Genomic DNA, 24,192 nt, shown 5'->3' with positions numbered 1-24,192 from the left:
AGTACAATAGAAGTCGTCATTGACAATGTGAATATTTTACTGATTAAATAGATTTTATCATGGTTACTGTTGTAACTTCCAAGATCAAAACGAGATTGACGCCAGCCATTGGAATTTTACGGCAAATCTTGACCATAATAGACAACGAGGGCCCTGTTTGCACTGAATGGCCTTTATGAATCATTTGATGGTTAGATCGACATATCTGAAGTAATACTATGAGCCAGAAAGTGATCAGAGAAAGACACACGATATGGCAAATTACTCAACCTTTCTGTTATTAAACGTTGGCAGGTTGCACAATCGAGAATCTCAAAGTAACATGAGGTAGAATCACATCATACGCCAGCTGCCAGCTTTAACCACGTTATTGGATGCATTTCCCCGACTATTTCGTTGCTCTTCAGTATTCATGGTTGGATTAATACTGGGTTATCAGCAAGCAGACTTGAGCTAAGTAGTTTATTGCTTTTAAGGACTTGGAAGTAGTTTGAATTAGTCGTTGAGAATTTAATGTTGATATTAAACCTTACGAGATAGGCTTTCAACCGCCTCGAGCGTCGTTTTGGCAGCTGAGAGGAAGGGTGATTTGCCACTCATCGCTGGGGTTAGAAGTATCGTTGAGCTTCAATTCTAGGGCACTCGAAGTTAAACTAAGAGGAAAGGGAACCTTCAAAGTCTACGATATATATGGTTGTGACAATCAGTAATGGCCCAAGGGATCAGACTCATTTCCATGAACTTGGTCGTCGTTCAGGGAGCACAATTTAGAATACATATCAAGGCGAAACTACCCCAGAGACATTGCCATAAGACAAGAGAGGGTATAATACACTAGAGTAGATGGAGTTTGAATGATAAATAAAACTGTGGCTGAACGACGTTATCATATATAAGGTATCTTAGACTTACCGTTACACTCTCTTGATGTACTATTTACCTACCTATTGTGTTATCACAGTAGTAGCTCTCAAGCTCAGAAAGCACAGGGATTGATTGCAAATATGTTTTTGTTTGGATACATTCTGGGTGAATATTCCAAGGAAATGATTCGCCCTGGGTATATCGTTTGCAAATGGCGACATGATCATTTATCAGCATTCAAGATACTGGTATCTAGTGTCAATCCATCTCCAAGAACCTCAGCGCTGCATACATTTTATAATCAACAATGGCTGGTGGTCCAGAACTTAGAGATGCTACCAAAGACACAGTAAGTAATTGAGTCTCCTGTTATAATCATCACATCCATATCCACTTGAGCCGTAAGTAGTATATAACACCAACTCTTCCCGGGAGACTACGCAGGAGTAGGTAAATGGTACAATGCAGTACTTGCGATGTTCAAATAGATATGACATAACCCAAAGCCGTGATGAACATAGATCCATGCCACACTCTTCAAAGCGTCCAACACAGCACAGGGACTGTAGCACTGTTATGGTCATATACTGTTTACGATCGGTAGTTAAGTCCAAAAAGAATAAATTATACAGGCGGGATCTTGTGCTTTTGTGATAGAAACATAGTATCAGCAAAAAGATGAAAATGCCCCCCAGCTTCGTCATGGTGCCATAGTGACCTCCTGAAGTAGCAAGGCACATGAGAGATATAACTATTGCCGTTTAAATTAGCTATAAGACTTCAGAATAACACAATTTAGTTACTCACATAGTGTATACATGCTCCTGAGGAAGTGTAGACACCTATTAGCAATTCATTATCTGATACCCACCCTGCACCATATAACACAATAGTGATCTTTGAGTCCAGCACAGCTCAACAACTATATCACCCAAATTGACCGCAAAAGTTTCTCAACCACTCTTAAGCTCACTCTGGGTATATGAGGACAGCTGTATAATCGCGTTGTTGTTGGAATAAAGTTGCCGAGCCGTTGCTGCAAGATTTCACGGATCGGGAATCGCGTTGCTCAAGAGATGCAGGGGAGACCAGATGGCCGCTGTGTACGACGGAGAGATCTTACGCAGGGGCCGGGAATCTATGATGATAGATCTCGGGATGCCATTTCATGTGTTTCATAAAGTGGACGGAAGGATCTGGCTCGTAAGATCTTGATTTGGTGGCTGGTTTGTGTATCCGAGTTTTGTAAAGCTGGCAGATCTGATGGACTTGCACGACCAAGTTACCAGGCTCCGGCTATGATAAAATTACTCCTGATTCAAAGTACTTTGTAGGGTAGACTTCCTACGGAGCCTGGCTCTAATTACAATCACGAGGTACAACGTTCGCTGTAGATATAAATGTTTGCCCAACAGAAAACCACCAACCCTAAACCATCAAGTTGTTCACACTCAAGACGTCTAAATCTCCTCCATATCTTCCAAGTCGTCAAGAGCAGGGAAATCGCCCACCTCAACCCGCTCCGGCCTCACAAAGACACCATGCTTGAGCTCAGAGGGCTCGCCCCAGTATCGAGTACCAGCGATGCTACCGTCATTCTTGCCAACGGGCTCATCGAGCTTGACTCCCACCCATGACCCGAGACCGCCGGGAATCTCCTTGACCTCACCGACGTACTGGATGACACCGCGTCGAGTATCCTCACCGCCAACGCGACACCGTCGGCCGACAGCAATGCCCCGCGTGGCAACCTCGCGGTCAAGAGCCTGCAGCTTGGTCTCTTCGTGGCTGGGGGCATCTGGATCGAAACGGCCTAACTTCTGAGCCTTCTTCCAGGCTAGGACCGAGTCCGTCTTTTTCTCGTACTCTTCCTCGGGCATGACATATTTGTCGACGCCCGCGGTGTCGTTCAAGTTGATCCGGGAGGCCGCAGGCCGTGTGTCAATTACCTACCAGGTTGGATCCCTGTCAGCCTTATCCAAAGTATTGGAGGGTAAAAAAAGTATATGGTGGCACCACTAAAACAGTGACGATCCTCTGGTCCCTGAACGCGCGCACATACGCAACAGCTCAACTCCCACCGCCTCTCCCGCTCGGCCCCCCCTCGCCACAATTCTCAAGTGCCAGCTCAGCACCGGTGAATAGCATGGACCTGGGAACCTTGAATACTCGCCGACAGGAACGCCGCAGACAGAGTAGTGAAGGACAGCGAGAATATCTCGGCCAAGGCACATGACATGGGAAAGTAGCTGACAAATGAGAGGCCGTGCTATGATGCACTCTGACTTACATGAAGTTCTGCATACGGGGCCAGGGGAAAGTTGGACAAGTGGGTGTCGTCCTCGTTAGGCGCCTCAATAGCGATAGCCTCTGCGCCAGCTGTGGGCTTCAGGGAGAGCCGTTGGCAAGAGGGCGGAACACCAGTGACAGTCTCAAGCTTGCCCTTGAGTTGAGAGATGGACCATGACGGTGTGATGCGACGCTCTGAATGCGCGAATTCTGAGATGACAACGAGCGGAACGTCGGCCATGGTTGAAAGAGAGTCTGGATGGATGGATTGACCTAGGCGGGGAAAATCTCGGTGTGTTTTTGGCTGAGACGCTTGTCTTTGCTTTGCTTTGCTTTGCTTTGGAGGGGCGGTCAAAGAATGAGGTACTTGCGAGACGCCTGCGCCGCTCTCAGGATTAGGTAGAGCAAAATGAGAACCGAATTCCAGGCCAAAGTGGTATTTCCAAGGAAGAAAAGAGCTGAGCTTTGCCTATGTTGGATGAGAAAACGATGACAGTGATCGAACTTGAGTGAGTGTGGTGGGGTTATGATTATGCAGTCCAGGGTTTGAGGAACACCAGCTAATGTGCTAAAGGGTAACTAGCATCAAGAAGGATGCAAAAGCATGGGCAGAAAAGAATTGAAAAGAAAAAAAAAAAAGTATAGCAAAAGCAAAAAAAGAAAACACTTGGAGCCAGAAGACAGCCTCTGCCGAAATCCTGGGCTTGCGCAATGCAGAAAGCAAAGCAAAAGCACCTAATATATCATATATCATCTACATTTCCCGCCTAGGTAGGTTAGGCTGCTGGGGGGGGGTTCAACTTTTGATATAGAGACAGGATTGGTCCGTTTAGATCTGAGGCGGCAACGACGTCGACTTCATCATCAACGTCAACCTACAGGCCGGGCCCAATATTACTGCAATTGTATGTATGTATGTATGTATGTATGGATGTACTGTATGTACGTACAGTAGCTCATTAGTGCGAACATGATTACCTGCATGCATTATACCTAGTTCCCTACATGCCATATCGTTGGTTAGTCCTTGGCATGCCATGATAGGTCAGGCGTGGTTCTTGAGCTTTCAGCCAAAAGCAACTTTCTTCATCTTGAACAAGCATCCCTACCCAAGATGGAAATTAGAGGGATTCAGCACAGGCATACATTATCGAATCTGGTACGTAACTCATCAGCTGCCGTCAATATGAGGGAGGAAAAAGCAATTGATGTTCGTCTTGGCTTGAACATCTGCGGAATATCGCAATATGTTCCTAATTTGGAGCGACCTTCGTAATGCCGTGTCACGAATACCTCCAGTCAGTTCCCTTTCATCTCTCCACGCATGAAGCCCAAGCGAAACCTGCATGTGCATGTCTGTCTGAAGTCCACTCACAAGAGCACGGCAGCAGACTCTACGTTGCTAGACTACCTACCTCACGTAGATTGTCGACCGGCTGAATGGCGGGAAGGATCTGAGATGGATATTTGACTAGGCCTCAAAATATGATACCCTGCTATGATCTGATATACAGAGACCACTAGGAGGGTTCAGCCATACACCACAAGCTGCTCAAACCTCCGTGGGCGGCATTAGCTTAGCTTAGCTAGGAATAACCAACTGGCCTGCTTCGAAAGTCTCGATCTCGTCAAAGCGCTCACCTGGCCGCCTATTACCACTCTGGTTGAAACTTGTAATCGACAACAAGCCACCTAATCCAGGCCGGTTCCTTGCATCCGCACTAACTCTTTGCGAAGATTTCGGTGTTGTTACCGTCGACCGGACCGGCAGACCGGCCATGCTCGTCAGCCATTGATCCGGACGGCGTTTGTCGGCTCCGCGCGGTCCCGTCCGTCTGGAGGCACCCGAACAAAGCTTCATGCCGGCTTCGCGCACGGCAGGAGGTATCGCGAGGAGGCTCTCCCGGACCCGGCGTCCAGCTCTTCGTGTTCGTGCGATAGTGGCATCTATATTCCAAGACTGCACGGTGTTCCGCCACCGTCATGATGCACTCAGTCTGAGTAGATACTGCTATCCTGCATGCCCTCCATTATCCCTCGCGGAATATATCGCCAACATGGATCATCCCCATATCGTTTCTGCAGGCGATGCTACCCGCTGCCAGCCACGACCGATGTGCATCAGATACTGGTGTTACATGAAAAAGAAAAGACCGGTGCGCGGCTCGCAGTCATCGGGAAATCATGGGTTGTCGGCAGTCTCGTTGATCCTGGCAGCCGCAACCCCTGGTCTACCCTCCAACCCGTTTGATATAGCTTCCCTGGCACATGATAGTACTTGAAGTCTAGATGCATTGATGATGACGGGAACCGTACTGCCATCGAGTGGTTGGTGATGGGACAACTCAGCACTCGCTGCGCCCCAACAACCCTGGGAATAATGCTCGTTCGTTGCAATCGAGGTCCGAGCGCGAAGCTCATGGCCATTTCGGCTTCCTGCATTTTCTGCTGTTTAAGCATACATCTATCTGTAAGCCAGATAACATATACATACGCTTCGTCACTTACCAACCATGCCGTCTTGTATATCAGACCTTTCACTAGCAAGAACCACAGTATAGGGCTGACAGTGCCTCGTTGGAGCAAATGGCAACAAGCTTACCTGAACTGGGACGACTCACTCCACGGCATGCGCTAGGATCTGATTTGCGCCAGACTTCGTATGCAAGAAGCCGTGACAAACAGCTGGGGGTTTGGCGGGATGAAACGCTTGACCCTGACGTCTATTCCATGCCACTCATGACACGTCACATACCACCCACCAAGGGTTCGCAGCAAAGCCTCTCTGACCTACTGGTTAAATCGGGATTCTTGCTCCTGCCAGTAGGCATTTTGCAGCACTCTCGATTTCGTCACCCAGTTGCCAGTTTGCCCTATCCAAATCGGTCCGGGCATAGTTACGAGAGACCTCTGTTAGTGTCCCTCCAAGATGGTATGATACTATGAGTAGATGCAAGCTAGACAAGTAGCTAATCGCACTTGAAGGTGTTTAGGCGGTAAATCAATGTGCCCAAGGGCTGGTGAAGTGAGTTTTCCAAATCCACTCATGCGCATTCTGTTCAGGTCTCAGGCTTGATGTATTTTGAGCGGCGTTCTGACGTCAAGGACAGATCTTGCCCAAGGCTTAATCTCGAAACTTTGAGTATATCTATGGTACGTGGTGGGCCGCTCACCGCTAAAAACACAAGAATCATGTTAGTTGTTGGAGTGGGGTTTGATTTAGAAGGCATGGCTTCTAGAGGAACTGTTCACTGTATTTGGCCTGGCGTCTGGCTCTGTTTCCAATTCAAGATATGTCTTGAAACAACATTGCCTGGTACCTATTATAGTCATCAAACATGGCCAATCTTCTTGTTTGTCCACCGAGGAGTGTGCATATTGTAGCGAATGTCGCCTGTCTATTATGTCCATCATCAGCTAGACCGGGTATCCAATCATTGAATCTCCGCACGCTCGATTTTGTCAGTCAAGCGAAGCAAATGACGCGCGCAGAGGACGTGGGCATTGTTCAACTTCTTCTCGTCGCATTCTTCCATAATCGTGTGCTTGATATGTCAGGCACAAACAGACAAACCTAGTTAGTTTATCCTTTTGCCTTCATCGATGGGTATTGGGTCTCAGACTTTAGCAATCTAGTGGGCAAACTAGACGAATCTACGATCCAGGATATCCCCGTTCGTGGATCTGTTTACCGACTCCGTTTCCGTGTCCAGTCCCCGCAGGAACACTAGCAGCGTGCTGTGAGAGAGACCCTTCGAGACATCCAGTCATTCCAGCTTGGCAGTAAGCTAGCCCACCGACGGGATGGTTAATGGCTGAAGGAACGACATACACATGCGCCGCAGCTCACTTGACATAGGGCTCGGCCTTGGTTCGCCGTAGGAAGTGGGCTTCAGGGGCCTGTTCGAACGGCACCCGCAATGCCACATCTATCATTCTCCAAATGTGTATGGAAGAAATTGGGGAAACTAGCGCTGCTGGGCCTCCACCAAATACCAATCTTTTCCTCTTTCCTTCCAAAGGCTCTTCACTCTGAAGGAAAAGTGCGGAACATCGAATGGATAGGAGGATAAGCAAAAATGATTAGAAAAGATTTGCTTTGTTCGGACATTGACAATAATGTGAAGTAGGTAGATCAGCTGCCCAAATGTGGCTCCATCATTTACTTTGCCCTGAGGATTTGTCCCAACCAGACAATATCTTGGCTCGGTTGTGTTTCAGACACTGGCACTTCATGCCAGTCATCGTCATATCCAGTCGCTTGAGGGCAGAACACGAACCCAACTGCTTCGTTGTTCCTGATACTGAGAAATGGCTGGCATGTAACTATAGCATGCCCTCTCAAGATCCTGGACTGTAGATCTAGTTCTTGTCTCCACACCATCCCTGTAGCTTAAGAATATATAAAAGAGTTGGCAGCGCTGATTTGAGTCTAGAGGAACGACAGTTTAGCCCAATAGAGACAGCTTGATATTGTAATCGCCTGCAGATGGAAGTAAGAAAGGGAAAAATTCTTCATCGAGGTGGAGGCCTTGTGGCGGTCACAAGTTCACGACGTCCATCGAGGTGGAAACCCATCCTTGCTAGAAGTTATCTGGCTGCGGGAGGGACACAACGTGGCACTCTCAGAAGGGCTCGAAATCTAAGCCTCACTATAGGACGAAACCCTATGATGACCTGCAAAATCGCAACACTCAGCTCATCGGGCATAGCAGGAATGAATTTGGTCATTGGCAATGATGATGAGGACCATATGCATTCGACCTGAGTGGCCTGCGGGTCCAGCTCGATACTGCTGTTACATCATGTAGACTCACACTAACAACAACGGTTTTCGTGTAACGCCATCTCTAACATCGCCCAACTTCCCCACTTCAGATTGGTGACCCCAAGTGAAAATGCAGGCCAGTCTTCAACGGCGCGCTCTCATATTACTGGAGCTGATGTGGGTGCCATTGTGCTCGTGATTGATCAAGTGCCAACCAGGCATTTGAGTGTCCGGAGCTATGCAACTTCGGAAAGGATCGAATGCTCCAGGAATCTATCCTGCCTGCCATGCAAAGAAAAGTCGTTCGTCCATTGCTTATTAGGCCTTGTTGCTGGCATCCGATGCCCAAGTTGCCTGTTCACCTTGTGCGCGTGCATGCATCCTCAGACTTCAACCCATCATCTGGTGCCTGGACACAACAACATGCATGAAGAACATCAAGCGGTTGCATGATGTGTGCCCAGCGACTCGTAAGTACTAAGGCGTAGCCCTTGAACCCAACGATGAATTGGTTCTTAGCTGCCCAGCATCGATGTCAGTGTAAGTTGGCAACATGTATCAACCCCCAACAACGATCCGGGTTGGTATGTATTTGGCCGTGTCGCACCTCTCTAGACAAGCCTCTTTTCTTGAACCTTCTTTACTGACCGCCAGTTCACCGTCATCATTCACCACTTCCCAGGATATTCCCGGCGGGCAGTTGTTAGCGGAAGCTACGTGGAGCAAACAATGACCCGTGAAGAAAGACGGGATGGAGCATCGTGGAAAAAAAAAACGAAGGTCTGTGGTTGACTCTGGGCAGGAAACCTTGTGGCTGGTAAAACAACGGTACAGACATCCAACAACCAGCCTCAAGTCTCCAGATACAACCGTGGAATGTGCTCCACCAATTGCATAGCCGAATCTTTCGGCTGGCCATATCAATAGCTCGGGCCGGGCCTCGATTTGTATATCGGTCTACTAGCAGCATTTGAACAAACGTCAGACAACCAGAGGAATCTTGGACAAAGAGCTCAGTCGTGCGAGATCAAATGCCAGGTGGCGTGTGTGGACCAACGCTCATCCGTGGATGTATTGAAAGCGCTTGTGTCTGGTACATACGGGAGCAACGCACAGACAGTCATTAGGCTCGTGCTTGAAGCTTGAGCTATCATCCAACTGAGGCAAAGCTTGAGTCGGTGATGAAAGAAGGTGTGGCCGAATTATGCTGGGCTGAGCTGCCAGTCATGACTTGGTTTTAGTTCGACTTGCAAGGGGTTTTGGCAGATGTCAAGTCACTCTGGAATCTGGGTCTGGTTCTCTTCTAACCGCAATGGTATTCGTGTCATCTCTTTTAGACCAGAAGAGGTTTGTGGATGATGCCTAAAAGGATCACCACTGAAACATGCATTGGGCAAGTTTGGCCAGTTGTAAAATCAAGGCTTTTTTAAATGAAAGGTATGAAACGAAAGATGAAGTCCTCTTCCAATGTTGTATGGACGACTTCCATGTCGATATAAAGAGCCGCCGGCTAGTGCCTTCCCGTCCTGTAACAGGGAAGGTACAAATGCGGTCAGAAGAAATGGAAAGGACCAACATTGGAAACCTCAATGGTCAGAGGCCTGCCTAGGAAAGCAACAAAACTAACACCGGGAGAAGCATCTAGTGCTAACTCAATATGGCAGTTAATATGTGATGTCTGCAATTCGTTGCTCATATTCCAATTAGTACATTAGGAGGTAGATACATATTCCAACAGTTGGAGTCCATCCGTTATGAAATTAGGTAGTACGGAAGTACAGGGAGCCGAGCGCAGCCGCAAGCAAACATGACGAGCTTCCATTGGCATCATCTCCACTACACTTTAATTAGCACAAGCGCAGACCTCTTCTCAAACAGTTCAGACTCGATCCTAGTATTCAGCTCCCCGCGGATGATCATACCCCATCGACCACTACGCAGTGCGCGCTGACGCTGAAGCTGACGCTGGATGGTTGGCTGTTAGCGCCTAGGCCTGCCTGGCTGAGCGTGCTGAGCTGCCAGGCAGGCTGTGATACATGGGTGAGGCTGGCATCTTGCGGTAAGTTTCTGGTACCGCAATGTCCAGCACCCATGGAGGTTCGTCGATTACTTATTAACGCCTACTTCGTCATTATCAATATTGTGAATTCATCAACTCTATGAGGTTTAATAGAGGTCATGTTGAAGCCGTCACACTTCAATAGGCAATTCGCCACTTAATTTTGATACCCAACCATAGGGAGTCCGCCCAAGAGACACACAACCATGCAGTCTTCGCAGACAAGCACAGAAAAGTCGAACCCCGTTCTATTCTCGGTGGTGCTTCGAGTATAGTTTGTTTAAGTCTGAACACTCACGTTCCAGTCTACCTATTGTAAGCTTCGAGTCAAGTATGGCCCAACCTCTACAGCGAACGTGGGCCAAGCCTAACCAAGCCTTACGGGGGCTACCCTGGTATGATGACTGTCACGGAATGCCGCGATGTGATTGACTGAGCCAACTGTCTCGAACTAGGCGGTTCCTGCGAACCCTTGACTGCCAGTAGGCATACCGGTTGAGGCGTCAATTCAATGGTCTCTGTGGTGTGTCTCGACTCACATGTCGCTACCATCTTGTTTGACTTTCGGGAGCCCGATATGCGAGAGAACGGGGTCTGGGGGTTTATCCCTCAACAACAGAACTCAAGACATCCATGCCCAAGATTCAAGTTCCAAGACTTGGGCCTCCCTTCACATGCGTGCTTACAGCATCAGAGACTTGGACATAAGACATACCCAAACGGGTGGCTTAAAACACAGAAGGCCTCATGTTCTTTAAGGGAACTGAATTTCTGTAGGCCGGTCAGTCTGGCGTATAGTTTTGAATCACTCTGACCGAGACGATGGATCTCTTGGCATCCGTAGTTCGTACCGATGACATTTTATGCAAAGCTTCGTGGCATTTCTTGACAATGGGTGTTAGACGTCTGGTGTTGGAAGTGTATGCATCTGGCACACCCCAATCAGAGAATCCTTCTTTTCGTTGGTTCTGCGGACATGGAAGACAACATTTTATATGAGACGTATATATGATTATTACCATGTTGTTACTCCGATTCTGTTTTCATTGTGGCCACGTGCTAGAGTATATCAAGCTGGTGGCCATCTGAGAATGAATGAAGGCAATGATAACAATGGTAGACTACATGGTATTGCTTTCTTTGAACCCTTTTTGGCCCTAGATTTATCAACTGCACCATCTCACGAAAACAATTGAACGGAGGAACTCGATCTTTGTAATTGGAGCCCTTCAGAGTCCAAGTTAAATATTCACTACCCTTGTCAACTCAAAGACGAACAAAGAAAACCGGACCCGGCAACTCCCCCATGCGAAGATCGTAGCGACGTGGACCAGAGGGGAGTCCATGATGAGTTGGTGTAGAGCCAGGGGGGCGTGTAGCCGACGCACCTAGCCCCGAAGCTGGAGACGAAGATTAGACGCCAACGCCCCTCTCAGCCAAGGCAAGGCAAGTCAATCATGACAAAACAGGACCAGCCAGACAAGGCCGCGGCTGTGCAAGGCGATGAGAGAGAGAGAGAGACAAGAGCGTTGCGGTGTGCGTCGTTATACAGCAGTTCATCCGCGCAGCAAAAGATGGTGTTGAGCTATAACCCCGGTCTCAACTATGACAGGTGCCAGATCGGTTTGGTCACTGGGGATGGCTGTCTCGACAGTGATGCTGAGGCCATAGTGGCATGGAATCGCATGGCATGGCAAACCATGTTATGGCTTCTGTCGTAACAGTGGGTTGGTTGGAAGACAACTTGATCAAGACCGAACTCAGGATAACCTCACCTTGCAGCCCCGTATTGGGCCAGCTCATTGAGCATGACGCGCTTTGCATTGTATTGACTCAACCTGTGTTTTCTTTTTCTGCTTCATCCTTTCTCAGTATCATTTTCATGTTCTCACACTAGGTCCTCCTCACCCTAGGTATCTCTTGGAAAAGATGGAGACATTGGAAGCACAGAACCAACACTCAGCGACTAATACCAACCGCATACATAGGTAGCCAGCAATGCGATGCTTCTCCAACGTTTATCCCCGACCCGTTGATGTCCTCTGCCTTACTACCAAACGCATCGACTCCACTCACCTTACTTATTCATCTTCGTCGATACAGTAGACACGCCTTCAGATACCCCTGCCATCGCGATATTGCTGCCGACACCCCTCCCCATGCTCCTCGATGCCTGCTCCTAGACCATCCTGTTCGTTCAAGGTCGTGCTTCTTGATGGATTTGCTCGTCACATAGGTACATTATAGGTCAGGCTTCCTGCTAAGACGCACCATGTTCACCGTTTCGTGGAGATGCAATCAGACCCTGAGTTCCTCACTGCATCTTCCTCTCCCCACACCGTTACGTTGTTACTGCGTCGCCTCTTTTCGACCCGACAAGCTCTTTTTGGACCTTGAGTCTAATAGTATTCTCCGGGCTCAACTTTCTTTTCTTTTTCGATTCTTCCAGAGTCCACTTCTTGGCCTTATTCAGCTTGGGCTCTCATCCACCTCCAGTTCTACTGCCTGCACCTCGGTCAGGACTAACAACACAAGAATAGGGACAGGAAGAAGCAAGGCGGTCCGTAACGTGGGTCCATATCCTGAGCATAAGTAACATCTCCTGGAGGTTATACTAAGTTAGTAGGGGCCCAGCGGAAGATCTGACCGAGTTTTCTCTTACTCAAAAGTGAAAGACCCTCGAAGATCTTCCTTTTGCCTCCTACCTATTGCCATCTCATCTATTCTCTGCTCTCCCCACGGCACTCGATAACAGCTTGTGAGATAACAAGCCTTACCTTGGCCTCATTTACCTCGATTGGCGCCCCACGACTTGCTCTGCCTCACCATATAATCCTATTTGAATCCATTGGCTGGAGAGAACCCTGGACATCACCAATCACATTGCCATCTGCCCATCAACGCCTTTGAGCCACGCTTTATGATCTGAACAACCATCACTGTTGCCTCCCGAGACAGTTCTTTCTCCTTTTGCATCTTTGTGGCAACCCGGTACCTGACAGAGCCCAACTGTGTCGATACCTAACCCAGCTGCCCACCACTACGCATCAGTCAATACGAGAAGGCCTCCATTACTACACTCCAAGACTTATAGACACTAAGGGCGACATCAACACAAGTGACTTCATTCCCGGAGGTTTCAAGGAGCAACTAAATTACCTCACCTCGATCTCACGAACATAGTCCACGCACCTCTAGCCGACTCAACCATCTATCTGTACAGTGGAAAGAAACATAGGGGTTTCGTGACACCCGGTATACAACGCCTTTAAGCAGCATCAGGCTTCTCGGAGCCGCTGCAACAGACATTTCTTCACCAACACAACCAGAAAAAGTCGCCGAGCTGGCCCAACTCAAGAGCGAGTCTCCACTCTGCCTCTTGCGGGCAGAGTTACCGCCATCCATCGTGGGTGTAGAAGACCGTCTCGAGCGGGGGCGCACGCCTCGCTCATATGCTAACGGTCCATACGCGGGAAAACTGGATGGTCAGACTGTCGCGTTAGACTTTGCTGCTCTTCTGAAGGCATCTGGATCTCATGAGCCTCCTGCCTCGCCGCTTCATCAAACCCAGCCTGTTCCAGCTCCCACTTATCAACCATTCCCTCTCAAGGCGTCGCCAGCTCCACCACGGCCTGTTGCGCATGTGGCGCCACCACCGCAGGTAGCTTCGACACAGATGTCTGGAAGACGCGGCATGCACTCCCATGGTACAGATCAGCCACCCGTGAAGAAGCAGAGCAAGTGGTCACCGGAGGAAGATGCCCTTATCATCGAGCTTCGAGGGCGTAATATGAAGTGGGAGGATATCTCAAAGCGTCTGCCTGGCCGGAGTGCCATCAGCTGCCGCCTACACTACCAGAATTACCTCGAAAGACGGAGTGAATGGGATGAAGAGCGCAAGAATAAACTTGCCAGACTCTACGAAAGGTAAGGGGGCGGTATAAGCCATTGGCCTTTTAGGAAACATACTGACAGGACTTCAGGTTCAAACCAGAAATGTGGGCAAAAGTTGCAGAAGAGATGGCGGTGCCCTGGCGAGCAGCAGAGGCCATGCATTGGCAGCTTGGTGAGGCAGATATGGCTAGACGTGCCGGCGTTATCCCTTTCTCTCTAGCTGCAGTCAATGTCGAGGGAAACAACAGTCACAGGAGCTCCCCCTCACGCAGCCACATCCACTCGCAGCCCCAAATCAGCATGCCTCGCGATCTTGGAGTACCATCACCTCGAATTGTGTACAACAGACCTCCGCCGATGCCTGCCAGCAGCCGAACTATGGTTCCCCGCCGAGAGTCGATTCCCCCGCCGCCTCCTTTGTCCATGGTTCCAGATCCTGCTGAAGCTCAGTATGTACCAGGGCCAGGTTTGGCCCCGATCCAGAACCAGCCACCACCTCGAACAGCTGGTATGCTTCCTGGGGTTGCTGAACTTACCGGAGGAGTCAGCCCCTATAGTGCACCTGCTGCAGTGCCTAACATGGGACCTATACCCGGGGTAGGTCAGGGCCCTCTGTATTCAACACTCGCCAGTTACTCGATTGAATCGGCCGGGTCCAAACGAAGAGCTTCCCCAGATGAATATCCGCACGAGGCGAACCAGCGACGCCGAATCACATAGCCTGTCCATGCCTGAGGTAGCTGTACGATATGGGCGCTTGATGAGTGACCATTGAGTCTTCCAGGACATTTGTTTTGCATCTCGTCTCATAAGGCGACAATGCGGGTTACTGAGTGTGGTAAAGAATGTACGACTTATTATGATGGTGTTAAGAGCATGGGATTGCATAACTACACGGACAGGAACAGAACAACATTTTTTTATTAACTTATGGGCAACCTATTGCCTTCGGGTCTGATTGAAGCGTACCGAGGAACACAATAGCATATGGGTTTAACGACGGAACGGAATGGATTGGACGGGGTGGAATGTGGGCATGACTTAATGTAAAGAAAATCTTTGTTGGGGAAACCATTGGTGTGCTTTTTCATCTCATTTCGGTTCTTTGAATTGTCTTTTTTATTACGTTCATGTACTACAATTTGCATTGGCCAGAGGCATCTGCATGGCAATGGATACTGGTTGTTTGAGGAGCGAGGAAAGGAAGCATCAGAAAGGGTGAGGTCAAGGATGGCCTCAGGAAACCGGAGTTGAAAGAGAGATAGTGTTGTTTTGTTGCACAGCGTTTGCATTTCCCCTGTTTAGTATCCCTTTCCCATTGATAGACACATATGGAGATGTGGTAGAGAAGTTATCGGCATAGAAGAAATGTACAGTTAGCGATGCTACTTTAGTTGAGCAATTCCTTGAATATATTACCAGCCTGAAGACGGCCGAGTACTCTTCCATGGTTGGACAAGAGCGAAACATGCAGCATAAATATCGGTGAAAGATTTCTGTCAAGGTTGGTAACCAGACGCATAAGGTGTCCAGAACTTTCTTTTTCTTCGTGACGCCTATAAGATCTTGCCTTGCGCCGCAAGTTGCCGTTGATGAGGTCTCACGACGGTCGACTACATACCACCCACCAGTTATCCTTCTCATAGCCAGTCTCTACAACGATGCCCCCAGCCGCCTTGACATCCTCCTCGAGCTCACCCTCCTTGTACAGGTGGTAGTAGCGCTGGAACGTGCCTCCGGGTTCTTGACCTTTTGGCTTCCGCATCACCCACGACACCAGGCGATCCTGGTCACTGCTCGCGTCCCACCCGCGACGGCTTGACGCCTGCTCGAGAGCCCACACATAGACGAGCACACGGCCGGCTTTGGGAGTAACTAGTGCCAGTAACTCAGCAATGGCGGCTTGTCTTCTCTCGCGTGTCGACATATGGTGCACAACAGCGATGCAGATAACAAAGTCAGCGGCTCCATTGCGATAAGGAAGGGCGAAACCATCGGCGACAGCAACATCTACATCGGATACTCTAGGATTATGCTCGACACCGTCTTCCCGAGGCCGTCTCAGCTCAGTCCGGGCGAGCTGGACGAGAGCTGGACTCCGATCGGAGCCAAGCAGATGGACAGACGGGTTGACACGTAGATACTTGCCGTTGCCGCATCCCACATCGAGACCGAGACTACCAGGCGGTTGAGATAGCAAGAAGCTGGCAACCCGAGGCCAAGGCTTATGGCGGGTGGCCGAGAAGTGCGGTGCGATGGCTTCGTAGACTGCATGAACGTGGGTGGCCTCGTACGTCTCTGGCGCCTCTTCCGCTGCAGATTGTGAGAAGGACTCTGACTCTGTGGGGGCCGATGTCTGGTTGGTTTGTGCCTGAGAGCTGGGTTGCTGGAGTGGCCTGTCCTCTTGATCTCCAGCCGGCGTGGCCGATGAAGCACTTGCCATGATGAAGACGATGAAAGGTTCCGTGCAGGTTCTCTACGGGCGCCTTGTGGAGTATAATCTTCCTTGTCTCTTGGATGTATCTGAGATGACCTAGAGAGCGAGGGAGGGGGTGTGAAGTTGTTGCGTCTGAGCGTTGAGAGATGAGGTTATGATTAAGTTGGTTGGTTATGTTTCTTGTGATGCTAACTAATTTCTTCAATATCCGAGTAGTGAGTGGATGCCCTGGTCTGCGTCGTGTTGGGCTGGGCTCAACTGGGGTGATTAGTGGATGTGGTCTGCGATTATCTACCTCAGGTACTGCACAGTAGTGTTTAGTGGAGTCAATGGATGTTTTGGGGCGGCTCCGTCTTCGTCTTGTGGCTTGAAGGAACATGTTCACCCCATTACTACCTACTTTATACAACGGTCGTCAGTCGTGAATAATGGCTCATACGAATAGATGTCTCTGATGATTCAAGTAACTCTAGGTACCTGGCTTAGTGATTTGCTAGGTTAGCAGTGAGACCAAACCAACCATTGCCCCGTGCGAGTATGGTATATTGGTGGCTGAGTGCCAAGTTGATGATTCTGACACTATAAAATACAATGCAGTCAGTTGGCTCAGTCAAGGATTGAAGTATTGTGATCAGGATTAAATTACATATGAAGTAAATAAAAAAAAAACCTCTCTTATATCCCCTGTTAAATTTTGAGGCCCCTTGTCACGAACACCTCGGATCCGCCTCCAGGCCTCAAAGTCAAAGCTTCTTTTCAGGGTAAAGATACCTTGTTCCAACGGTGTCTTTATATCGTGGACCCCACAATCTCATCTCTCTCACATCACATATATCACTCGTCTTCACATCTCATCACCCCATTCACACGACGCGAATCCCCTGCCACTCGGTCATTGGGAACCAACAAGTCCGTGCCTTGCTTATGGAACACATTTCGGGCATCTTCTGCACCCCTCCGGTGTCAAGTTGGGCATACACGGCTGGGATAATCTTTGACGATTGATAATAAGCCGTTCACGCCAGGGGTTGTGAGCTGTGGGCATGGGTGCTCCCGCTCGCTTCAAAGGTACGCTGCACGTCATCATAAGTTGAGACTCGAGTCTCGAACTTGTGCTTCAGCAGAGAAGCGTGTAAATTGGTGTCTTGGCTTGGATGATCATCCTTGGATTTTCACCAGGGGCCAATGCAACATGGAGCGAAATAAATCCGCCAGGCGCCAATTGTCCTCTCTGGCTTTATTCCTTGTCATCCGGCCAAGGCAGACTCGTCAGATGTTGGTGATTGAATGGCCTTCCCCTGTCATGTCCCTTTTGACACGAACCGTTAATCTCAGGCACCCGCCTGTAGCGCCAGGATCGCTGATCTCTGACGATGCATGTAGTATGCATCTTATGCAAGTGGTGAGAGTTCACATGTCACTCGACGCATTGATGCAGGTGCGTGGTACAGTTCAATGCTGTGATTATCCCTGCATATCCTCGAACTTTTATTTCATCATAAATTCTAGTATTGTGCCCAACATTACACGTCATATCTTCATTTTTTGCCAGTATTGAGAGGACTGTTGGGGTCGAAGACATCAGTGGTGATGAGATCGGGGTAGGACACGCCGCCCTGCTTGAGTGCGTTGTCCATGACCTCCATGATGACTATACTCTCTGACCAAGGCATTGAAGCACTCTCCTTTTTGCCATCCCGCAGGCAACGTGCACACTCATCCGCCTCCCAGAACATACCGTGGCCCCAGTTGTTGCGCTTAGGATCTGTAGGAATTGGGCAATTCACTACTTCCACCTTGCCATTGGCGTCCGACTTGATCACCTTGTACTCGGTTGGCCGGAACGCAGGACCAGTAACCTGTATTTCCCCCTTAGAGCCCTGGATACGGATCGCGGGGCCACCAGTGTAGAGACCATCGACGTCGGTGGCGATGCGCAGTGAGGTAGTCGCAATACCGACAGAGTTGTGCTTAGGAAACTGACAGATGATACTCGTGGACTCGTCGGCACCTGTGCGATACTTGTTGATGGAGGCTACAACCTTTGGAGTCTCCTTTTCGGTTTCGGGCTGAACATGATAGAGAGATTGGAAGACCCAGGTCAAGGAGTAGATGCCGAGATCGAGTAAAGCACCGCCTGCAAGATCAGGATTGACCATGCGGTTGGAATCGGGAAAGTCAAGATCTTGGGTATCAGTATTCTTGTTGAACGAGAGGTCGGCTATAGGAGGGTCAGCTTTATCGTATAACCTCGACAGGCATTCTTCTCACCGAATGTACGATAAACAGTACCAATGGCACCAGACTGGATCAACTCTCGAATCTTGATACTGAGAGGGAAGTATCGTGTCCAGACAGCCTCCATAAAGAAGAGGTTCTTGGACTTGGCGACCTCATACAGCTTCTTGGTCTGTGCAGCAGTAACGGTGAGTGCCTTTTCACAGAGAACATTCTTGCCAGCCTCGAGGGCCAGCATAGCATTCTGGAAGTGGTGGCTGTGAGGTGTAGCAACATAAATGATGTCAACGTTTGGGTCGGCGACTAGCTCAGCGTAGGAACCGTAGACAGCAGCGGATGAGGGGCCATCAATCTTCTTGATAAAGTCGCGCGCGCGGTCGACGGAGCTCGATGAAGCGACGGCGACAATCTCATGCTGTACATCGTTGACGTCGCGAGCGGCAGGATCTGTAAGGATATCCTTAGTGAAGCCTATGATGGGAGTTTAGTGTTTTGTTCATCGTGTTACAGAGCTGCTCACACTCAGCGATGCCACCGGTAGCCAAGATGCCCCATTTAGTAGTGTAGGGAGCCATAATTACAGTTGATAAGTGACGAAGCTGATATGCCACGTAAAGGACCAAGATGTTGGAAAAGAGGAGGTTAATAAGTGTTCTCGGAATCAACAATTCAAGTGACGTTACACATCTTGATGAGCTCCGACCCCTCAGAACGATGGCGGGGCAATTGCAAGATCCAATCCAATCCAATTGTATCCAAGGCGGTTTGTGGAGAGATGTATTCACTTGGCATATCCGGAGATACGGCCCGTTGTCCAACACTAGACAGACTTTAGGAAAACCTCTAAGCAATAGGTATCTTGTAAGATCGCCGATCAATATAGCACGGCTCATTTAAATGGCATGACGTATTGGTCGTGAACATCGGCACTTAATTCTGTCCATTAATTGTGATTCCTCGACCCCGAATCGATGTGGGGGTTAAAGACGTAACTAAATTATGAACTGACTTACATGATCTAGTTGTATCCGTTTGATTTCCATATCAATATATTCTCAATATTCGTCGAATACGAATTTACTGTATATTTTCTTTAACTGTGTCTGAATAACTCAGCGTCGTCTTACGGTCAGCTTGAAGTTTATCGGTTTTATAAAGTTATCGGCTTCGTTAGACGGCCGCAACCCTAGACCTCTCAACCAAAAACTGCATGACTATACGCGGGGAACCCTTGCGGTTTGCAGTCAATGATTGGCTGCCTAGTAATGTGTTGGTCGTTATATTGACGCCATAGGCCATGTACAGGTGGTTTGAGGCTCAACATGGCGTAATTAACCAAAATCGACAGCTTGACCTATCTCCAAATTCCACCTCTTCACGTTTCAAACAGCCCTCTAGCGCTGTCTCTCCCAGGCCCTGTGTTCTGCCAACACCAACAAACCAGCTGAGTAGTCATAGAGTCAACTCCGTCTTATCTTCTCTTTTCAGTGGTATCTTTAAACATGGCAGCCAAACTAGCCAAAGACCTCACCCTCAAGGGCTCATCCACTGCCATGCCAAAGCTGGTCTATGGCACAGCGTGGAAAAAGGACAGATCAGCAGATCTTGTTTATTTAGCTCTCAAGCACGGCTTTCGTGGAGTCGACACGGCAGGACAACCTAAGCATTATAATGAGAAGGGCGTTGGGGAGGGTGTGCAAAAAGCTATTAGGGAGGGCCTTGTTAAACGTGAAGGACTCTTTGTAGGTTCCGTCACCATATACATCACCAAATTAGGCACTGACCTGTCCTCAGCTTCAAACAAAGTTCTCTCCTCCAGGGAACCAGGATGAAAATGCACCTTATGATTTTGATGCACCGCTTGTGGATAAGATTCATCAATCTATTCAGTCATCGTTGACTTACTTCGCCATTGAAGGCGAAGAACCTTACTTTGACAGCGTGCTTTTGCATAGCCCCCTGCGAACTCTCGAGGAAACTATCACTGCGTGGAAGACGCTGGAGACATACGTGCCTCACAAGATTCGCAACCTAGGCATCTCTAACACAACACTTCCAATCCTTGAAGCACTCAACGATGCTGTCACTGTTAAACCAAGTGTTGTCCAGAACCGCTTCTACCCTGATACCAACTTTGAGGTAGATCTCAGATCCTACTGTCGAGAGCAAGGTATTGCTTTCCAGTCGTTTTGGACTTTCAGCGCCAACCCTAGGCTCGCTGCTACCAAGCCAGTTAAGATGGTTGCAGAGAAGGCTGGGATTCCCGAGGTAGCTGCGTACTATTCTCTGGTCTTGGGGCTCGAAGGCGTAACGGTTCTGGACGGGACAACGACCGAAAATCATATGAAGGATGATCTTGAAGGTATCGAGAAAGTTGCAAATTGGGCGGAGACGGACGGGATAACTGAATGGAATTTCGCCTTGAAACAGTTTAAGCAGAGTATCGGGGAAGCCTGAGGGCCTCTCTGAATACGTCTGGATCTTCAGTGGTGCTCAGGCGGTTGGTACCTACCTACTGTTGGCGTTAGGGAAGTAGAGGCAGATCTGCAGTTTCTGCCAGTGATAGAAAATGGAAGCCGTCAACTTTACCTTGGCACCAAACGCATTCTGATTCATTCACGTAAAGTCTACGTAAATTCTTGACCTTTACTATCACATCACTTCTCTTACTATCAACAACATAAACCTTTTTCCCCTCTCGGACTTTCTCAAAATCAAGAGAGCATTTACATTCATCACAACTTGCCTCTCGCCGCCTCTTATGATCGCATCAGCATTCACCGGTCGCAGCGAACATTTGACCTATCCAAGAGAACGTTGCGCCTGTGTTTCCAAACACAGCACTATATCATGAGTATTCGTCGAGACGCTGTCCAACGAGACTTCGGTCTCCGACCAGGTGAGTCTGATACTTTTTGATGCTGCGCCTCTTGATTCCTTCCCCTAACTCTTACTTTTAGGTTCACGGGCTGTGCCTAGACCTCAGTTGTCCATCGAACCCGCCGAAGATGTTGTGGCATCGCCCACCGAGATGAACTCTCCTTCCGATTTGTCTGATGATGCCCGAGAGCTGTTTGTGCAAGAGGGTACCCCCCTCACCTCAGTTAAGGACACTTGCGATGACGAGCGTGAATCAACTATCTCTCCAACAATCAATACCAAGGGTCTGCTCCCAATCCCGAAAACTCGATCCCCAGAAAGACATAGCAGTGACGATTCGCAGAGTGGCAAGGAAAGCCCTGTAAGCTCGGACACCCCTTCCCTGCCCGACCATTTCCCGCCTTGTCCTAGAGAGCGACCTACACGTCAAGAGATCGCCCTCTGGCGTGAAGGATGTATGGCTGTTCAACGTGGGGATGGGGGCGTTGATGGCTTCGACGTCGCGGACTGGCTGATGACAAGAAAGGGGGGAGTTCTCAACCCCTGGCCTGCGCTAGACGAAGGGCGGATGGCCGTCGAGAGTATGGGGCGGGACATTATTGACCTCGATGCGATTCACCGCCAACAGGAGGAGGAAGCAGAAGCTGCCAGGCTCAAAGAAGAGCGTCGACAGAGAAACAAACGACGATATCGACCTCGTGGTCAGATTGAGAAAGAAAAGGCCGAACGACGAGCTGCCCAAGAAGCCCAACGGGCACAAGATTTAGCTCAGAAGACATCCATTGCTTCTGATTCGGAACAGGGGCAAGATATGTCCGACACTGACGGGCCTCCAGCAAAAAAGGCTAGAGTTGACATTGAATCCTAGACATGGCCACGAAGAAACGAAGGCAGCTACCTAGGCACACGGATTTGCATTTACACTCACAAAAGGTGATCTCGGCGTTAGGGCCTTTCAAAATTAGTAGCGACTAGGGGCCTGAATGTGTTCTAAGCCAGTTGCTTTCGTGTCTACTATGGAGTTTTGGAGCAATACAGGTATTTTTAAATTATGTCTTTGCGATGACGGATGATCACATGCTGTCCACACCTGTAATACACTTTATTTGACATCCTTTTGCGTTCTATTCTTTTGTTTTCTATTGGTCAGACTTTCCAATATTCTTTGCAAAAGTGTTCGCCACAATAAAGGGAAAACATGCTGTTGCCTCCATGTATACCTTGTGACTGGTCAGTGCTAGCAGGAGTAGAAGAAACTTGTTGACTTACTTTCACATTATCAGCTCCAATTTTGATTTTGCCCCACGATACAGCCTCATCTGGTCTAGCACCCGCATCACTACCATCAAATTCTTGTGCTGTGTTGATGTAAACCGCCGACTCGGCACCATTGCGCATCAAGCATGCATTGGCAATGTGGTGCTTGATGATACCACCACCCAGGATGATCATACCGGCCCGCTTGGCTCGGACAGCAATGGTGTTGATGCGTCGGATATCTTCAACCAGATCGATCTTCAGTTGCAGGGGCGCGGTTTTATAAGTATGGAAATAGAGCATGTCTCCGAGGCTTCCGTCAGTGATGGCAGGGCAGAACACTGGGACATTGTTCTTGTATGCCCAGTAATAGACGGATCGCTCATCATTGATCTCCTTACCTAGACGATGAATTACCTTTGATGGCGTCCAGTTGATCTCTTCCTCAGTGCCTTTACTAGCCTCCTGCTCCTCAAGCATCTTGTCGAGAATGGGGACGACCCAGTCTTCGAAGGCGCAGTAGTTCGCATTAGGAACAACGAGGTTTCCAATGCGGTTGAGACCCTTGCGGCGGAGTTCGGCTCCAGGGGTACTGAAGGAACCGACATATGTGTCACCAAGGCACTTGATGAAATCCTCTTCGATGCCACCGGCTGTGGTGACGATACATGACACGTGGTTATGCTCGACAAGCCAACGGAGGACACCACGAAGGCCTGATGAGATGAGGTTGGAAGTATATCCCAAGAAAATTGTGGTCTTGTCCCCCGTCTCTGGGTCTTTCCATGCACGCTGTCATACGTTAGCCAAGGTGGTGTACCTTTCTCATTGAAACTCTAGTATAGGGTTTCTGAACTGAAACGCACCATATCATTGATGATCCTCACAGCCTCACACATAGAAGACGCCTGGAAGCCCATGTGACGCATGCCCTCGAAGAGATTCTCCGCCGTGATAGGGCCTTTGAACTTGTTGAAGTCCAACTCCTCGACCTTCTGAGCGTCAGCAGGCATCTCCTCTGACTTGACCAGGACGGCCTCTGTGGCCGCCGAGGGCGGAGCATCGGAGTTGGAAGTCATCGGAGTTGATTTCGCGCCCAGGACGTTGGTGTAAGTGGTGAGCCGTAGGTTTCGAGTCGTAAGTGTGTAGGTAAAATGGTGTGGACAATGCAGAATTTAATGGCCAATCGAAAACTCAGCAAATGTTGAGCACAACGCCAGGAAGAGTAAAAGAATGGAACGAGTTTCCCCAATGAAGATGTATTATCAGATTTGTTTTTCTCATTAAAGATTCTTACGTATTCTATGACTCGATAATAACGTTTTGACTCTGACCTTATCTTCCTGATTTCCATCTTCCGTGAGAAAATCACGGCTCCGGGCTCCACATTGAAAAAAGACGGCGGGGTCCATCGAGGCTTCAAAAAGTGGGCGTGCATGTATCCCTCCGACTGGCAGATCTATTTGTGGTCTAGCGTCTCACGGCAATTCTGGGTCAAGGCCCCTG

At 49.0% G+C, this 24,192-nt stretch overlaps 8 protein-coding genes; 3 read left to right on the top strand and 5 right to left on the bottom strand.

Annotated features, from left to right (window-relative positions):
* Positions 1-2,324: 2,324 nt before the first annotated feature.
* On the bottom strand, positions 2,325-3,394 carry FFUJ_00819 (putative tubulin-specific chaperone cofactor B-like protein; the record flags this gene model as incomplete). XM_023570818.1 has 2 exons in its annotated part: positions 2,325-2,813; positions 3,155-3,394. The coding sequence occupies 2 exons, from the start codon at positions 3,392-3,394 to the stop codon at positions 2,325-2,327; spliced, it is 729 nt and encodes a 242-aa protein (XP_023424693.1).
* A 1,941-nt stretch (positions 3,395-5,335) lies between these two features.
* FFUJ_00820 (uncharacterized protein) lies at positions 5,336-5,984 on the bottom strand (the record flags this gene model as incomplete). XM_023570807.1 is given in 4 exon segments in its annotated part: positions 5,336-5,601; positions 5,662-5,693; positions 5,775-5,889; positions 5,909-5,984. The coding sequence occupies 4 exon segments, from the start codon at positions 5,982-5,984 to the stop codon at positions 5,336-5,338; spliced, it is 489 nt and encodes a 162-aa protein (XP_023425577.1).
* Positions 5,985-12,252: 6,268 nt separating this feature from the next.
* Positions 12,253-14,649, top strand: FFUJ_00821 (related to DRPLA protein; the record flags this gene model as incomplete). XM_023570796.1 is given in 4 exon segments in its annotated part: positions 12,253-12,572; positions 13,257-13,907; positions 13,964-14,471; positions 14,476-14,649. Coding segments are annotated over 4 exon segments (1,653 nt in total).
* An 825-nt stretch (positions 14,650-15,474) lies between these two features.
* FFUJ_00822 (related to TRM9 tRNA-methyltransferase modifies uridine residues at the wobble position) lies at positions 15,475-16,317 on the bottom strand (the record flags this gene model as incomplete). Its single annotated transcript, XM_023570785.1, has 1 exon — positions 15,475-16,317. One exon carries the CDS (start codon positions 16,315-16,317, stop codon positions 15,475-15,477), a length of 843 nt encoding a protein of 280 aa, XP_023424692.1.
* A 1,532-nt stretch (positions 16,318-17,849) lies between these two features.
* Positions 17,850-19,124, bottom strand: FFUJ_00823 (related to dimeric dihydrodiol dehydrogenase; the record flags this gene model as incomplete). XM_023570774.1 has 3 exons in its annotated part: positions 17,850-18,532; positions 18,583-19,020; positions 19,070-19,124. 3 exons carry the CDS (start codon positions 19,122-19,124, stop codon positions 17,850-17,852), a joined length of 1,176 nt encoding a protein of 391 aa, XP_023424691.1.
* A 927-nt stretch (positions 19,125-20,051) lies between these two features.
* Positions 20,052-21,006, top strand: FFUJ_00824 (related to D-xylose reductase II,III protein; the record flags this gene model as incomplete). XM_023570763.1 has 2 exons in its annotated part: positions 20,052-20,291; positions 20,344-21,006. 2 exons carry the CDS (start codon positions 20,052-20,054, stop codon positions 21,004-21,006), a joined length of 903 nt encoding a protein of 300 aa, XP_023424690.1.
* Positions 21,007-21,399: 393 nt separating this feature from the next.
* Positions 21,400-22,297, top strand: FFUJ_00825 (uncharacterized protein; the record flags this gene model as incomplete). XM_023570752.1 has 2 exons in its annotated part: positions 21,400-21,448; positions 21,510-22,297. The coding sequence occupies 2 exons, from the start codon at positions 21,400-21,402 to the stop codon at positions 22,295-22,297; spliced, it is 837 nt and encodes a 278-aa protein (XP_023424689.1).
* Positions 22,298-22,568: 271 nt separating this feature from the next.
* FFUJ_00826 (probable deoxyhypusine synthase) lies at positions 22,569-23,765 on the bottom strand (the record flags this gene model as incomplete). XM_023570740.1 has 3 exons in its annotated part: positions 22,569-22,649; positions 22,699-23,478; positions 23,553-23,765. The coding sequence occupies 3 exons, from the start codon at positions 23,763-23,765 to the stop codon at positions 22,569-22,571; spliced, it is 1,074 nt and encodes a 357-aa protein (XP_023424688.1).
* Between the last annotated feature and the right edge of the window lie 427 nt (positions 23,766-24,192).

This window comes from Fusarium fujikuroi, chromosome FFUJ_chr01, assembly GCF_900079805.1.
Source record: "Fusarium fujikuroi IMI 58289 draft genome, chromosome FFUJ_chr01".
Taxonomy (NCBI): Eukaryota; Fungi; Ascomycota; class Sordariomycetes; order Hypocreales; family Nectriaceae; genus Fusarium; species Fusarium fujikuroi.
Note: the sequence above shows the minus strand (reverse complement) of the source record. Positions and strands in the feature narration are given on the sequence as shown.